Source organism: Equus quagga, chromosome 14 (assembly GCF_021613505.1).
Source record: "Equus quagga isolate Etosha38 chromosome 14, UCLA_HA_Equagga_1.0, whole genome shotgun sequence".
Taxonomy (NCBI): domain Eukaryota; kingdom Metazoa; phylum Chordata; class Mammalia; order Perissodactyla; family Equidae; genus Equus; species Equus quagga.
Genome location: NC_060280.1, coordinates 30175091 through 30193420, shown reverse-complemented (window position 1 = coordinate 30193420; position 18330 = coordinate 30175091). Strand labels below are relative to the sequence as shown.

Genomic DNA, 18330 nt, shown 5'->3' with positions numbered 1-18330 from the left:
CAATAAACAGAACTACGGAACTGGAAAGGATCCTGAAGGTCACGTAAGTCTTTCTACTCAGTATCAGCTGGGAGCCCGTTGGAAACGCAGAACCTCAGGGCCCACCACAGACCTAGCCAATCAGAATCTGTATTTTAACAAGATCCCCAGGTGATCTGTATGCACGTTTTAAGTTTAATAAGCACTAATCTAAGCCATTTCACTTATTTTCCAGATGATAAAATTGAGGCCGTAAGTAAAGGATTCACCCATGTTCACACTGCGGATGAATAGGAAAATCAAGTCTTGGAGCCAGGCCTGAACTCCTCGGCTATGTCTATGCATGTGCACGCACACCACGCACTTGCTTCCCAGATACCCTGTTTCAAAACCCTCAGGACATCTTCGCCTTACAGACGTCCTATGCCCCCACTCCCATTTCTAATCAGCCACCCAGCCCATCAATTCTTTCTTCACAATATCCCAGGCATACGCTTCTTCTTTACCACACTCTCATTCATTGCCCTAAACCTACTGCTGTTCATATTATGAAAAATCAGCTTCCTTCTCTTATGCGTGTATTAACTTCCTCTTCTGCAAACAAGCACTCTCTTACAAACAGTAAGCTCTATATAATTCCTTAAGAAGGTGCAAGGCATTACAAAGCATTAAATATTAACATACTGATTTCAGGCAGAATATATGTTCGAAACCTACCAAGACTAGCAAACTATAACTTGGTAACTCTAGTCCAGAATCTTCTTGTCTTCACTTCCCTTACTTCTTTCCCATTACCTCCTTCTCTTTGCCCCAGAACTAACCCAGGTTGCCTTCATCTATAATCTATAATCTATAAGGTCCTCTCACTATAATCAAGCTATACTAAATACATCCAAAGGCCCCAAACCTACTTTCCAGTACCATCTTCTACCCCAATCCGTCCCAATGAGCTCTCAACATTCACAGATTCTCCTATCTTCATAATTCTCTCCTGTACACTGTACCCTACAAACCAAAGTATTTGAACATTTCCTGAGTACCCATGACGTGCCAGGAACTACACAATAAAACAGAAGGCTGAATACCTTTCCTACATAAATTCAATAAAATTGAAAGCCCTGGTCTGCCCCATTTCCATTTCTACACCAAGAAGTTTTGACTTTTTTGAGAGCAAATAATATGGGAAGACTTTTATAGATGCTCAGCCGTCTATAAAAGATGAACAGATGGAATAGGCCACCCACAACATGAAAACTAACTCTCGTGCAACAACAGCCTGCACACTCCAGCACTAGGATGAGAGTTCTGGAGACTCCCATGTAGAAACTGAGTTCCATTAAATCAACCCGAAAGACCAAAGGCGTGTGCTTCAGTTTAAAATCAGACTGTGAGCTATTTATTCCAATTATACCAAACACTGGGTTTTTTGTTGCAGTATAAACTTAGCAGACTTGAGGTGGAGTCCCAACCCTGGATGTCACCTGGGAATGTGTTTAACCTGTCTAAGCTTCAGACACCTCATCTGTAGAATGGAATAGTAACAGTTTCCACCTCACGGAGTTGTAATGAGGAGTAAAGGGAGGAGCTGAAAAGGGCTTAAACAGAGTGCTGGCGCACGTGACCGTTCAGTAACGTCACTGTCATCATCAATCACCCCGCAGTTTCCTCAGTCTTGAGTGGTCCGTGTACTCGTAGGTTCAAAATCTATCCGCCTAACTCAAGCTACACAGGTTTGTGAAGGTAGAGGCAAAGATGAAACTGGAAAATTGTACTCCGAAGCCAACACGCAAGCAGAGTAAGACAGCGGGAAAAGCTCTGAGTTTAGCACCAGAATGACTGCGTATGAACTCTGCCTCTTCCACGTTCTGTCTGGGCCTTCACCCTCGCCCCGGTAAACGGGGGCGATGGGTCTAACTACTGTGGCTAAAAATACGATGAGAAGGGTTTTAAAGAGATTAGCTACTAAAAACACAAGGCAGCGTGGCAAAAGACAAAAAAGCAGGAGTGCAAAACTGATTCAGGAATGATTTTTAAAGGGTATTTCTGTGACACTGTGAGATGGTGAGCCCTAAGACCTGACTGGAGGAAAATATGGCAGCAAATGGTAATCACAAAGCTGGACTGAAATGCATACCTACAGCTAAGCAGACAAACACCAAAGCATTCTTCATGACCCAGTTCCAGAATCTCCACTTTTAACACATCCTTCCTGACCTCCCTGCCCCACCCACGAACCTAAACCAAGATGCCAAGCCCGCCCCCCCTCCCCGGGCCATGACTATACTGCGTACGAGGCACCAGCACAGCACTTACCACAATCACGCTTTATTGACTGTTTATACACCTGCGTCCCCCAAAAGAGGAGGGATCCTTAAATACAGAACCCAAGTTTTATTCCTCTTTCTACCCACAGCACTTAGCACAGGCCTGGCACAAAGGAGGTACTCAGTAAGTGTTTGATGGATGAACCAAAGAGTAAACCACTGACAAGATCAGACGTTTCACTGTGCCATATAAGACAGTACCCTTAAGTATATGATAACATTCAAAGTTATATTTTATAAAATAAAATAAAGTTATATTTTATACATAGCTTATATTTAATAGCACTTATATTTTATCACAACTCTGCCCTTCTATAGCCTCAGTGACTACAAGCTCCTTAAGAACCAAAATGGTCTTTTTATCCCAAGTGGCTACTGTGCAGCCATACAGATATTCAATAAACACCTGCTGACAGAACAAGGGAATGATGAAGGAACAAATACCACCGCCTCAGCTTAGGCCTCAACCTCCCCTTATTCAGAAACTTCATCAGCAATCTTCACCCCACTCTTCTCAATCTCTCTTCTCACCGCCAGTCTCTCAAAACGGTCCTCCCGCTCTGGCTTACAGCACAATGCCAAGCACAGACTGGTAAATGTGGAGGGAGAGTCAAGAGCTGGGAAACCATAGTTTTGCCACAATCACAGCCAAGATTAGTTCAGGCAAGAATCATCAATGGATGATAAATCTAGAGGGGGGAGCAGGACACACGCATGGTCTCAATGTGTCTACCTACAAACTGTTTATTAGTCGCAACAGTGCGCACACACACACAGTTGTTGAGAAATCAGATAATATCCTGACTGGGTGACCAAAATTAATATCACCAGTGAGGGATAAATGGACATCATGTGCCTTTAGATGAAGGACACAGCACCACACATGAAACATTCCAATTGAGAAGCACAATCTGAATTTAATCATGAGGAAACATCAGATAAACAGAAAACAAGGAATGATCTATTTTAAAAAAGGAGGAAGGGGTCTGTATTATGACACTGATATACAAAAAAAAAGATAAGGGACCGGCCCGGTGGCATGGTGGTTGAGTTCGTGCGCTCTGCTTCAGTGGCCTGGGGTTCACAGGTTCAGATTCCAGGCGCAGACCTACACACTACTCATCAAGCCATGCTGTGGCGGCATCCCAGATACAAAAAGAAGGAAGACTGGCTCACCTGTTAGCTCAGAAACAATGTTCCTTGCAAAAAAAAAGATGACGACAAAGAAAGGCTGTGAAAATGTTCTACCTTAAAGAAGAGATAAGACAGCTAAATGTAATATCTGACTCTATACTGGATTATGAAATGGAGGAAGAAAATTTCTATAAAGGACATTATGAGGTCAACTGACAAAACTGGAATATGAATCACAGATAAGATGAAAGTATTATATCAATGTTAAATTTACTGAAGTTGAAAACTATACTGTGGCTATGAAAGAGAATATACCTATTCTAGGGAATATCTACTTAAGTATTTAAGAGTAAGAGATCAAGACGCACGCAACTTAACTTCAAATGACTCACAAAATTCCTTACCTATACTCGTATGTACGGAGAAAGAAGGAGCTTGCAAACAATAAAGCAAATAGAGTAATGTTAACAACAGATGCATCTGTGTAATGGGTATAAAGGTGTTATGGTACAAGTTTTATTTTCGCAATTTTTCAATAAGCTTGAAATTCTTTCCAAACAAAAAGTTTAAAAAGGAAAAGAAAAGGGCTGGCCCCATGGCCAAGGGGTTGAGTTCACATGCTCCACTTCGGTAGCCGGGGGTTTCGCCGGTTCAGATCCTGGGCGTGGACATGGCACCGCTCATCAGGCCATGCTGAGGCAGCGTCCCACATGCCACAACTAGAGCACTCACAACTAGAATATACAGCTATGTACTGGAGGGGTTTGGGAAGGAGAAGAAGAAAAAAAAGATTGGCAACAGATGTTAGCTCAGGTGCCAATCTTTAAAAAAAAAAGAAAAACAAGTCCTAGCAAATGCAGTAAGACAAAAAAAGGATAAAAGGTACACAGATTGGGAAAGAAGAAGCAAAACTGTCTTTGTTCACAGATGAAATGATCATCTATGTCAAAAATCTGAGAAAACTGACAGAAAACTCCCAGAACTAAGAAATGATTACAGTAAAATTGCAGGATACAAGGTTAATACACAAAAGCGAGTTTCCCATATACCAGCAGTGAACAAGTGGAATTTGAAACTAAAAACACAATGCCATTTACATCAGTACCTCCTAAAAATGAAACACTTAAGTATAAATCTGACAAAATATGTACAAGATCTGTATGAGGAAAACTACAAAACTCTGATGAAAGATATCAAAGAAGAACTAAATAAAGGGAGCAACATCACATATTTATGGATAGGCAGACTGAATATTGTCAAGATGTCAGTTCTTCCCAACTTGATCTATAGATTCAATGCAATCCCAATAAAAAATCCCAGCAAGTTATTTTGTGGATATTGACAAACTGATCATAAAGTTTAGAGAGAGAGGCAAAAGACCCAGAGTAGCCAAGATAACATGGAAGAAAAAGAACGAAGTCAGAGGACTGGCAATACCTGACTTCTAGACTACTATAAAGCTACTGTAATCAAGACAGTGTGGTATTGGGGAGAGAATGAACAAACAAATCAATGGAACACAACAGAGCGCCCAGAAACAGACCCATGTAAGTATAGTCAACTGATCTCTGTCAAAGAGCAAAGGCAATACAATGGAACAAGGACAGTTTTTTTCAACAAATAGTGCTGGAACATCTCGACATCCACGTGCAAAAAAATCAATCTAGACACAAATCTTACACCCTTCAGAAAAATTAACTCAAAATGGAGTATAGGGCCAGTCCCTGTGGCCTACTGCTTAAGTTTGGCACACTCCACTTCACTGGCCCAGACTCAGTTCCCGGGCATAGACCTACACCACTCATCTGTCAGGGGCCATGCTGTGGCAGCAGCTCACGTATAAAAAGAGGAAGATTGGCAGTAGATGTTAGCTCAGGGCGAATCTTCTTCAGCATAAACAAACGAACAGAAAAACCAAAAAAACCAGATTATAGACCCATATGTAAAACACAAAACTAAAAAAACTCCTAGATGATAACATAGGAGAAATCTAGATGACCTTGGTACAGCAATTGCTTTTTATATACAACACCAAACACATTCTCCATTAAAGGAATAACTGATACACTGGACATAATTAAAATTAAAAACTTCTGCTCTGCAAACAACAATGCGAAGAGAATGAGAAGACAAGCCACAGGCTGGAAGAAAACATTTGCAAAAGACACATCTGATTAAAGACTGTTACTCAAAATATACAAAGAACTCTTAAAACTCAACAGTAAGAAAACAAAACAACCTGACTGAAAAATAGACCAAAGACCTTAACAGATGCCTCACCAAACAAGATATGCAGATGGCAAATAAGCACATGAAAAGATGCTCCACATCATTTCTCATCAGGGAAACAAAAACTAACACAACAAGATACTACTACACAGCTATTAGAATGGCCAAAACCTGGAAAACTGACAACATCAAATGCTGATGAGGATGTGGAGCAACTCTCATTCATGGTTAGCGGGAATGCAAAATGGTAGCTCCATTCTGAAAGTCAGTTTGGCAATTTCTTATAAAACTAAACATCTACTCTCACGCTACATTCCAGAAATTGCGCTTCTTGGTATTCACTCAAAGGAGCTGTATGATTCCAATTACACGACACCCTGGAAAGGGCAAAACTATGGAGACAGTGAAAAGACCAGTGGATAGCTGAACCTATTGTGGTAATCATTTCACAACATACGTAAATCAAACTATCATGCTGTATGCCTTAAACTTATACAGTGATGCATGGCAATTATTTCTCAATAAAACTGGAAGAAAAAAAAAGAGCAGTGGTTGCCAGGGGTTACAAGGGAGGGAGGGATGGACAGGTGCAGCACAAGGGATTTTTAGGGCAGTGAAACTACTCTGTGTGATGCTATCAGTGAATACACGACATTATACATATGTTCAAAATCACAGAATGCATAATACCAGGAGTAAGCCCTACTGTAAACTATGGGCTTTGGGTGATAATGATGTGTCAGTGTGGGTTCATCAATTGTAACAAATGTACCACTCTGGTGGGGGATGTTCATAATGGGAGAGCTATGCATGTGGGGGAGCAGCAGGTACGTGGAAAATCTCTGGACCTTCTGCTTAATTTTGCTGTGAATCTAAGACTGCTCTAAAAACTAAAATCTATTTTAAAAAGAAAAAACACTGTCCTACCCTACAGCATAATGTCCAAATTTCAAGGCACGGCATACATGGCCCTCCATCCCAAACCGTACCTCTGCAACTCATCTGTTCCCACCACCCTCCTCCAAGTCCCTTACACTCCGCCTCACTTAATTATCTGCCATTGCCTTTTACACCTTCTTCCCTTTTTGCTCAAGCTGGGCCCTCTGCTAGAATGCTTTTCCTCCTCTCTTCCACCTCAGCATTTTGTTCCAACCATCTCTTATATAACACTAAAATGGTCTGCTGATGTAGTTGCCTTAACCATTAGATTACGAGTCTCTCCTGGGCAAGGACACTCCTTATTTATCCTGTATCCTCAGTGCCTGACCAATAGTAATAATAGTAATGATAGTAGCAACAGCTAACCTTTCTTGAGCACTTACTGCGTACCAAGCACCTTTTTAAGCAAATTTATGACTCATTTAATCCTTTCAACAACCCAAAGGGTAGGTGCTATTATGCCCATTTGATCTGAGCCTCCCTGAGGCACAAGGAGATAAGTAACTTCCAAACTGCTCAAGTAGGAAATGGTGGGACCAGGCTTTGAACCTCAGCAGTCAGGCTCTAGAATCCACATTCTTCGCCACTGTGGGATACACGGTAGAAACTCAAACAATGACTGCTGAACACATGATAGTGTAGAACAGAGGTGAGCATAATGTTTGTGGAATGAAAATACTAGGAACAAAAGTAAAGTAATTGGTGATCGAGGAAATGGAGTCACACAGAGGTTAAAAACGTGCACAGGACACAGATAACCCAATCTTCGCACTGCAAAAGTTAAGAAGCGAAGACCAGAACAAAGTGCTTTCCCAAAGCTACCTAAGTTACACCCAGAACCAGCCCTATAAGTCTTCCTAGCACACCATATGAAAGGAATAATTATTTGCTTTCAAGAAATTGTAAAACCATATTCAGAGATATCCTGGTATTCCAACAATAAGAGAAGTTGGAGAAAGAAGTACACCAGAGTCTAAGGCAGTATTTGGTACACAGTAAGAATTTAATATCAATTAATTAAATTTTCCATTTTTTTAACAGATCTTACATTTACTTCCAAGTACCAATTTATTTCACTTTTATTTTTGATATAACATCTAAAATGCACTGCATATTTTGCTACCTCATTAAAGAAGATATTAATAATGTAAACCTTTTCTTGAAAATACAAGGTAATAATAGTGAACGATAATTTTTAGCAATTTTCAGGTAGTTTTAAAATACCCAAGTTCATAAAATTTCAAAAATGCAGCTGAAGTGCCATCAAGAAATTCTGCAATTCTAGTGTCCCTATCTGATAATCCGACTGATATCTTTTGATAGAAATACATGAATATCAAAAGTAAACCAGTCATTCTGGAGCATCAGGACAACTCTTCTTTATTTTCATATTTATATTAAATACCTTCCATGTAGATTAAACTCTATTAAGTCAATTCATGAAAAATAAGCCTGAAATACCTACTGTATATACAATTCTATAATGGGACCAACTCTAACCTGTATGAGCATAATCCTGTAAAATATCCCAGACCTGTAAGGAGCACCCCACAGCCTACCTGCCCATCTTGCTTTGTGATCTATTTTCAGACTGAAAAATTAGAAAGTCTTCATATTGCTGCTTCTCATATATACCTAGATATTAACATTTTGTGGGTAAAAAGAGTACCAATTTTCTTAATGATATTATCCTATTAATTAAGGTAGACAATCAAAGTTTAAAAAAACAGTTTTTTCATAATCCTAAATAAAGCTATTTTCATGTTGTATTAAAAAAAGTTTAGGGCCAGCCCCATGACCTAGTGGTTAAATTCGGCACACTCCACTTCAGCAGCCCAGGTCCACAGGTTTGGATCTTGGGATCAGACCGACACCACTCATCAGCCATGCTGTAGTGACAACCCATACATAAAATAGAGGAAGACTGGCCCAGATGTTAGCTCAGGGACAATCTTCCTCAGCAAAAAAAAAAACTTCTGTTTTCCTAAACTTTTGTATTGTATTACCGCTCATACAAAAAAATGACTGGAATTGTGACAGGAAATAATTCATATCCCCTGAAAGATATAAGTAGGTTGGAGGAAATAAGACATACAGTTGCTAATCCTATGCCTAAAATAAGTCAAAGAAGCTAATTTATAAATATCTGTTGAATAAATGGATGACTCAGTCAATTTCTTCTACTCCTGCACTTAAAATTAGTTTTAACATAGGCTAATATGAACACAAGAATTACCTATAGTTCAGAGTTAAACCCTTAATAGAAAAAAGCATAGTCATGTTAAAGAGCACCAAATTTTTCCTGGAAAAAATAGATCATAAAAGTCTGATTTCCACTTTCACTTATTTGTCTCTTCTCTTTTTTCTTACCCAGGAGTCTACCAACAAAAGCCAAAGGCAGCTGCCAGTTTCAGCTACTTGGTTTTCCTCATAATTTTCAAAAAAGTCTGATTGCATTTTTTAGGACAATCTAAAAACCACGGTGGGAAAAAGTGCCAGATATTTCAATGGAGCAACAAACTGAGACTCCTAAGTCTCAGCTTCAGCATTATGTCTCACCCTCTTAACCAATACACTCACTTGACTAGAGTCTTCAATGCCTAATAACATTACTGACAAATGAGGACTGTGGCAATCAGTGTCAAATACTACACAGAATAAAATTCCTCATATCAAAAAACCCACAAATCACCAGATGGTTGCTGTTTCAGAAATTAATGGAAGTAAAGAATCTGGACTTCTTAAGTGGAATATTCAAAAAAGGATGGGAGGGTAAGTGCCCAGCGACCAACAGGAAGACTGACCGCTTGAACCAGAGGCGCCTTCCAAAGTCTCTGCTGTGATCCACACCACGAGAGAGGGCGCAGGGGGAGTCTCAGTGTCCCGCCTGTAACAAGAAGTTTAAAATACAGCCTTTCCCCCATTTTAATTCTAGCCTAAAATCCCCAAAGCTGCGGGGACAACGTGTCAAGGCACAGAGATAAACCTAAAAAACAAGTTCTCAGGATACCCAGCCAAGCACAGGGGGGCTGCTCCCGAGAGACCCAGATCTGGTCAGGTCTCTGCCGCTAGCAGAGCAGCAGGACACTCAGTTCAGATTCATTAAACTAACGCTCTTTACTAAGTCCTTGAGGGCGGGAATAAACGAAGGACGGAGTCTATGGCCAGGGGAGTGGTCTCACCTCTGAGACCTTCCGATTTTGCATCTATCAAATTCTATGATTCAAAATTCATATTTCCATCTTAAGATGGAAAACAAGGTTATATAACACTAAACCAAGAAGGTATTCTATGAATTATGTTTTTAAAAATTCCACTGTCAAGTTTTCCATTCTCCGTGTGCTCCTTTACCTGCATAATCTAAGGATGCAACTGTTAAAATACAAGGCATCAAAAAAATTTAACTCTATGGAGCCAGCCCAGTGGCAGGGTAGGGGTTAAGTGTGCACAGCCACCAGTGGTGGCCCGGGGTTTGCCAGTTCGGATCCCAGGCGCCGACCTACACCATGCTGTGGCAGGCATCTCATGTATAAAAAATAGAGAAGGTGGGCACAGATGTTAGCTCAGGGCAAATCTTCCTCAGCAAAAAGAGGAGGATTGGCAGCTGATGTTAGCTCAGGGCTAACCTTTCCTAAAGGAAAAAAAAAGAAAGAAAAAAAATTCAACTCTGAGACATTACTCATGTCATTAAACCTAAAACAAAGTATAAAACCTAAAATGCTTCAATTCCTCTCTTAACATAGATCTGTCTTTAATTTTTCTCAAACACCCCTAGTTTGTAGCCGCACTTACTCAAATGACTTATTTGTCATTAAAAATGACAAATATTTCTTTTTCCCCCCAGTGGTAACATGTCTGACAGGTAAAAATACACAGATTATCAAAAACTACACATTTGGAAACTATGAAAATCTTTTTTTTTTTCATTTTACCACACACTTCAGGTCCAACTTATTAGTTTCAATTCTGCTCTTGCTCTATTTCCAGTCAGTTTCACTTCTGAATTTTTTGCCACAAAGTTAAGAATTGTGACCCTGTGGAAAAATTTTAAAGTAAGCACTAAATAAGAACACAGCTTTTCCTTTGAAAGAAAATAATCAAAAAAAACAAAATCTTAAATTCCTGATGGCATTTTTATCACATAAAAATAACGATTTTAGAATGCTGATGTTTCCTTTAGGTCTGAAGCTTCCTCATATAGTTTTGTTCATAAGAACCAAAGCAGCTCAAAAATTGCCATCATTTTATTTTACAGATATACAAATATATAGCTGTCTATGTATTTTTTTTATTTGAGCTACAAGGAAAGGGCCTCGTAAGTCTCTGTGAAAGGAATAAATGCACATGACACGGTACAGCCTGCATGGGGTGTACATTCCCAATACGACACAGCTTTCTCTCTGCCTTCAGTGGCCTTACAAACAAAACAGATCTTCTGAAAACATAACAAAAGGTGATTAAATTACAGTGACAAAAGTAAGATATCTAATAAACACAAACATGTAAGGCGAAAATACCTATCGTGCACAGCTAAATTAAGCTTGATAAAGCTTTTGTTTCTACCATTTTTTTCTTGTGTGTTTCAATCTCATTTCCTTCCTCTCTTTAGTCTGTAAAGTTCTCTTTTTTTATTGCAGTAAAATTGGTTTATAACATTACATAAATTTCAGGTGTACATATTTCGATTTCTGTGTAGATTACATCATGTTCACCATTCGAAGACTGATTACGATCCATCACGACACACATGTGCCTAATCTAGTCTGTACAGTTCTTCAAAGGAAAGACTCTCATATAAACAAATAAAAATATAAAAATATACTGAGTTCTTACTATGTAATCAGCACAGCACTGGGTAAAGGTGCGGTGGGAAATAAAATATAAAGTATGATGGTCCCAAATCTTGAAGTAACTTAAAACTTTTGTTTTTCACCAGAACCCTGCAAAGAGTGGGAGGCTATGGAAAGTGGGATTCAAAGACCCAGGCTGCAAACCACAGACAAGATACACCCAAAGAAAGTCATGTCAAAACAAATTATAATTAAATTTCTAAAAACTAAAGACAAAGAAAAAAGCTTGAAAGAAGCACAAAAGAAATGACGCCTTACATACAGTAGAAAAACAATTAGAATGCTCCAGACTTCTATATCCAGCGAAACAGTGATCAGGATGACAGAAAAAATAAAATATTCTCAAGTGAAGCAAAACCATGAGAATTTATCACTAGCACATCTGCCCTAAAAGAACGGCTAAAAGAAATTCTTGAAAGAGAATGAGTACAATTAAAAAAAAAAATCAACAAATATTGGAACAAGAAGAAAGAAAGCACTGAAAGCGAAAAAAGATGGGTAAATATAGTAAGTTTTCTTTCTCCTCCAAAAAAAAAAAAAAAAAGGCCTAGACTGCAGTCCCTGTGTTGACACTGTGACTTTCGGAAAGTTACCCAGACCTTAAACCCCTCATCTGTAAAAGGAAGTGGTCACTGATAGAAATCTCCTGTGCAGAAGGAGATACTCGGCTCTCCAACGGGGAGCACGAGTCCCTACACCTTAAGTGTGGACTGTGCAGGGACTTCTTTCCCAAGAGGACAGTACGGAGGGGGGAGCAGGAAAGAGAACCTGACAGCAGAGAACCTGACAGACACTACCCCAGCTGGGGAAGATGAAGGTCACCCTCAACAGGGATAAGTCATGTTAACAGTATGTACACTTGATACGATATGACAATGGCACCTTACCTCTCCGGCCTTCCTCCCCAAAACCCATAACCCCAATCTAATTGTGATACAAACAAAACGATCAGACTAATTCCAATAGAGGGGCTCCTACAAAATACCTGACTAGTACTCAAAACTGTCAAGGTCATCAAAAAGAAGGAACTGTCAGAGCCAAGGGGAGGCTAAGGAGATAGGACAACTAAATATAATGTGGTATTCAGGATGTGATGCTGGCACAGAAAAAGGTCATTAGGTAAACCTAAGGATCCACCAACAGATGAATAAACAAAATGTAGGATATACAGACAATGGAATATTATTCAGCCTTAAAAAGGAATGAAATTCTGATACATGCTACAACATGGATAAATGTTAAAAATATTATGCTGAATGAAATAAGTCAGACACAAAAGGGCAAACATTATATGATTCCACTTAACGAAGTACCTAGAATAATACAATTCAAAGAGACAGAAAGTAGACCAGAGTTTGCCAGGGGCTGGAGGGAGGGGAGAATGGGGAGTCGTTTAATGGGGACAGTTTCTATTTGGGATGATGAGAAATTCTGGAAATGGACAGTGGTGATGGTTGCACATTAGAATGTACTCATACACTTAAAAAAGATTAAAATGGCAAATTTTATGTCACGTATTTTACCACAATTTTTTTTAAAACCAAGGAAATCTGAATAAACTCTGGACTTTAGTTAATATTAATGCATCAACATTGGTTCAGTAATTGTAACAAATGCACCATACTAATGAAAGATATAGAGGAAAATGGATGTAGGGTAAACAGGAACTTTCTGTACTATCTTCTCTATTGTTCTGTAAATCTAAAACTGTTCTTAAAAAATAAAGTCTATTCGAAAAAACTCAAGGTAGCTAAAGGCTAACAGCACTAATATACCCCACCTCCTGCCCAAAAAAAGGATGAGAAAAATGCTCATCAATGAAAAACATGAGCCAGCAACCAGAAAAATGCCAGACATGAACAAGCAATTCACAAAAGAAATAAAAATGTTACATAAATCTACCAAAAGATACTGAAACTCAAAGGGTTGTGTAAGGATAAATGAGATCATGTACTTAGCACGGTGTCTGGTATACAATAAATGACGCTACTGAAATACAACTAATAATTAAAGAAATGCAAATTTAAATAACAAAAGAATACATATATGTATATGTGTATGCAGGTTATATATATATATATATCTCCTTTGAGTAAGTGATTTCACTGCTCAAAATATATCCTACAGAAACATTAGTACAAGCGTACCAAGACACGTGTATATGAATATTCACTGCAACAATGTAAGAGAAAAACTGGAAATTGTCCAAAAGTCTACCAACGGGAGTTAAACAAACATAAATGAACGCTCTTATGCAAAAATGTAGCAGACATACAGATACTGACACGGACAACTGTCTTAAGAAAAATAATAATGAATTGCAAAATTTCTTGACTTGTTTAAAAGGAAGAGATTAAACCAGTTTAAGACTATTTAGTCTGGGGTCTTCTTCCATTTATCCTTCAGGGAACCAAACCTGCATGCAAAACTGTGTTTATGTATGTATGTAAGTGCATTTTCTAAGGAAACAGTTTTTAGCTTTTACCAAATTCTTAAAGGAATCTGTGACCCCCAAAAAGGGTCACTAACAATCACCAAAAAGCCTCTCCAGCTTTGAACATCAGAGAAAAAGTCAGGTTATACTCAAGCGAGGAAGCCTTTGGGGAGAAGAGAAATGCTCTCGATTAAACTTTTACGGACACATTAAATGCCTCGACCACAAAACACAAATTTTTATTTCAAGACTCCTAAATCTAAGGATATGAAGGAAGTTATTCTGCAGTGAGCCTATATTCACTAATTACAAACCTCAACCAAAAATTAAAGAGCAAAAACCGTCTTCAAAATGTGTAACTCGTTCATGCTTAAATTACAGTTGAAGTCAAAGCACACAGAAGCAAAAGGAGAGAAAGATTAAGTAGTTGTCCCATTTGACACAGTCAAGCAGCTATTATGAGCTATTAGTAGTTAGTACTCATACATGCAAAGGTCCACGAGTTATGCAGTCTTAACTAAACTTTTTTAAATTAAGTGGATTAAAATAAGACAAAAATAAGTTAGGTCTTATAAATAATTCTGTGGACTTTTCCTGAGTAAAAACAAAATAAGTCTTTTTCTGGAGGCAGATAGAGGGGGAAGCGCAACACTTTTGGAACTAACATATAGTAAATAAATATCTTAAACATTACAGCCACTAGAACCAATGGGACTTTTGTTTAGAAATACTGAACCTGGGGCCAGCCCCGTAGCCAAGTGGTTAAGTTCAAGCACTCTGCTTCGGTGGCCCAGGGTTTCGCCGGTTTGGATCCTGGGCATGGACATGGCACCACTCATCAAGCCATACTGAGGCGGCATCACACATGCCACAACTAGATGGACTCACAACTAAAAATACACAACTATGTACCGGGGAGCTTTGGGGAGAAAAAGGAAAAATAAAATCTTAAAAAAAAAAAAAGAAAGAAAAAGAAATATTGAACCTTATCAAATAGCATGGGATCTACTAAAATGACACGATTTTCAAAGTATTATTGGATTTCCAATTTCTCTAAGCCTTTGAAATTTTGCAGAAGCCAAAGGCAAAAAAAAGACAATGAATTAATGCTAAAAGAAAAAAGTTTTATACACACACACATTCTATGACTCTCACGAACAATACTGACCAAAAGAAACCCGACACGAAAGAATACATTTTGCATGATTCCATTTATATACAGTTCAAGAACAGGCAAACACCTATCTCTTATGTTAGAAGTCAGAATAGGAAAGGTAGAGATGGGAGAGAACACAAGAGGGACTTCTGGGATGCTAATAACTTTATATTTCTTAATCCGAGTAGTACTTATATAACGGTGGTCACTTTGTGACAACTGATCAAGCTGTGTACCAATAATCGGTACACTTTACTGAATACAGATAACACTTTAACAAAAATATTTATTTTTTTAAAGGTTATATATTTATATCCTAAAAACCTGGACATTTTGACCCAGAAAGCTAAATTAATTTCAACTGTAAAAGTAAAACTGCCTTTTGTTTAAAAGGCTGCCTTCCAAGAATTCAAGAAGGGTGACACCCCCAGAAAGCTGTAAATAACATACTCAGCGCTCATACAGCATTCAGCCGTACACTTAAGCCACTATACACTGACCTCGGCACAAATCCAAAAGTTTGACAAACGCTTACAAATGCAGTTGAATTTATTCCACGGACAGTTTGTTTGGATGATTTCCCCCAGTGTTAAACTGTGAGCTGTTATCACAGAGCAGGCTCTATAAAACAAATGATGCTTTCTCTTATCTAATCCCACATTTTCCCACAGCTCGCTCAAACTAAACCCCTCTTGGCTCTTGACCCCTCAAGATTTCTCCAGGATGCTTGTTAACAGTGTCCACCATTGCCTCTCCCAGTATCCACCCTCACAATCCACCTACACACACACACACACACACACACACACACAGGAAAAAACACATTAATGCTCATTCCAGAGGCTAGGCTTCCCCACTGGATTTTCACTCTCTCCCAGCACCTCATTAACACAATCCAAACCTCACTACCCTCAAACTCCTAATATTTTCGGCAAACTCCCTTCCCAACAGTGCCACAAAACCAGAGCACATGCTATCCCAGTCTTTTAAATCCTTCTCTACCACACAGAAAGCCTTGGCTTCTGCAAACAGTTCAGCTCCATGGCCACCACTGTAGCTATCATCTCCAACTCCCCTCTTCCCTTTAGCACCCTCTCCACTTTCCCGTATTCAGATCCGTCCCATTTCCCCCCTCCACCTCTGCCCCTCAACCTCTGCTTTCTTCTTTATGAATCTTTCCTAAGTACTCGGCAGGGATCGAAAGCTGGACGAAGGGTACGAAGGAACGTGCTCTATCCTGTGGGAAGGTAGCTGCTCCAGTCTCAAATACACAACCACGTGCATGGGCTACAGCGTCAGACGCTGGATTCTGAAACCCAGCCCCACCGCTTACTAACTGGCAAGACTACGGAAGAGTGATTTTACATCGTGAAGCCTTGGTTTCCTGAACTACAAAATGGGGAATAATAAACATAGCTGTCTCATAGAGTTGTGAGGATTGAATGAACTACTGGCTCTTGAGCACTTCGTACTAACCCAACATGATAAACTCCATAACTGACGGTCTTTCTTAGGTCCTCTTCTTGGAAGGAGGAATAAAGAGGGGGTGAGAGAGACTTTAAGACTCTTTAATGCTAGCGTTCCTGCAAAGTCTCCTCTCGGCGGGTAGAAGGAGGGCAAGGGAGAGAAGGAGGGAAAAAGTACTCCTGTTCTCTCTTTTTCATCCCCCTGCACCGTGCCAGAAGCCCTGAAAGCCCTTGCTGAAGGATGGGGCAAGACACGACACATACATGAAATCCTCCTTCCACAGAGGGGCACTTGAGGGAAGGAAGTAGAAAAGCGCCCCCGAACTCGCTAAAATGCGTTCCTTGGGAGTCTGAGAATTAGGAAGGAAACCCCAAGTCCCAAAGGATTTCTCTTGAGAAGTTGAGGGGAGTGCTTCATAATAAGGAGAGATGCAAAGTAACTGGTAGAAACCCTAAGGAGGAAAGAGTACCAACCGGTCTCTCCGCAAGTGGGCAGAGAAAGGAAGAGCGCTTTCCTTGTCTCCCGTGGGACACCAGGGCTTCCCCGGGCCCCTTCCCCCGAGGGCCAAGGGGGACGGGGGAGGGGTCTGCGCACGGGAATCCCCAGCTCCCTACGGGGGAGACGCGGACTCGGCCGGGCCCCCGGAGTCTCCCTGGGTCCCTTCGCGTCCCTTCACAGCGCATCTCCAGCAACGGGATTTCTCCTGGGATTCGGGGACCTCCCAGGGGCTCGGCCATCACTGGCTCCCTCCCCTCCCAAGACCTGCGGACCGCCCTCCTCGCCGCCCGAGTTCTCCGCGGCCACTTCTCCGGGTCTCCCGGCTGGCACAGGGGCAGCCCGCCGCCCACGGATCCCCTGCCGGGGCTCCTCCCGGCCCCTCCCGAGCGCCGCGAGCCCGCGGGCTTACCTGCTGAGACGGCAGCTCCACATGCAGGGCCCGCGCGGCAGAGCCGGGGGGCAGCGCGGCGGCCGGGCCCGGGGGCGGCGGCGGGACCGGGCCCCCGACCGCCGCGGAGGCGCTCATCGTGACCAGGGGGCCGCCAAGCGGCGGGGCCGGCGCTCCTCCGGCATCCGCCACCACCGCCTAGCCACGACCCGCCGAGCCCCTGCAGCCCAGAAACCCGCCACCCGAGAGGCAGGACTGCTCTACCCCACCTCCGCCCGCCGCCGCTGGCTAAGGAAGAGCCATATTACCGCAGTGCAACCCCCACCGCCCCGCCGAGACCTGGCTCGCTCATTGGTTCAGCTCCCACGGGGGCGGGACCCAGCCACAGGGAACGGGCACGCTATTGGGTAGAAGGCCTGTCCATCGGCGGCCGGAACGGGCTGGGGGCGGAGGGACCGAGGGATGGCCTAAATTGCGTCTGTCAAGCCTGGTGAAACCTGGGGCGTTGCTTCTTTTTTTCCTAGTCTAATTGGTTCTTTCGCTACCAAGGGGCGGGGTCTCCTGGGGGAGCCGCCAGGGCCATTGCTCTCAGTCGCTGTCAGTTGTCAGTAAAGGGAAAGAGGGGCGGGGTCTGACTAGGTAGAGAGCGCGCCTGGGCTCTGATGTCACGTGCAGGAGGCAGGAGAGTCACCTGATTAGTGAGAGTCAGTCGGAGCCACTTCCGCCCTAACCTAGTTGCCATGGTAACCGGCCTCCCGAGGAGGGCGGGGACCCTCGGCGCCAGTTGGATCGTGATGATGGCTGGTTTGCAGTTGCCAGCTCCCTGAGCAGTCGTTTCCTAAGGTGCTCCCGTCAACGTGCGGAGATTGAAAAGGAATTCTTTATGGTTCGGCAGAAAGCCACCCCGCAGGATGCACGGAGACCAGAAACCT

General features: G+C 41.5%; 1 protein-coding gene across 3 annotated transcripts in view; it reads right to left on the bottom strand.

The window, feature by feature from the left end:
• Window positions 1–17702, bottom strand: part of UVRAG (UV radiation resistance associated) — a 305917-nt gene extending 288215 nt beyond the window's left edge. For all 3 annotated transcript variants that reach the window (XM_046685391.1, XM_046685392.1, XM_046685393.1), the window contains exon 1: window positions 17420–17702. In XM_046685391.1, the coding sequence (XP_046541347.1) occupies window positions 17420–17536 (117 nt within the window). In that variant the 5' untranslated portion in view covers window positions 17537–17702. The remainder of the gene's footprint in view (window positions 1–17419) is intronic.
• Between the last annotated feature and the right edge of the window lie 628 nt (window positions 17703–18330).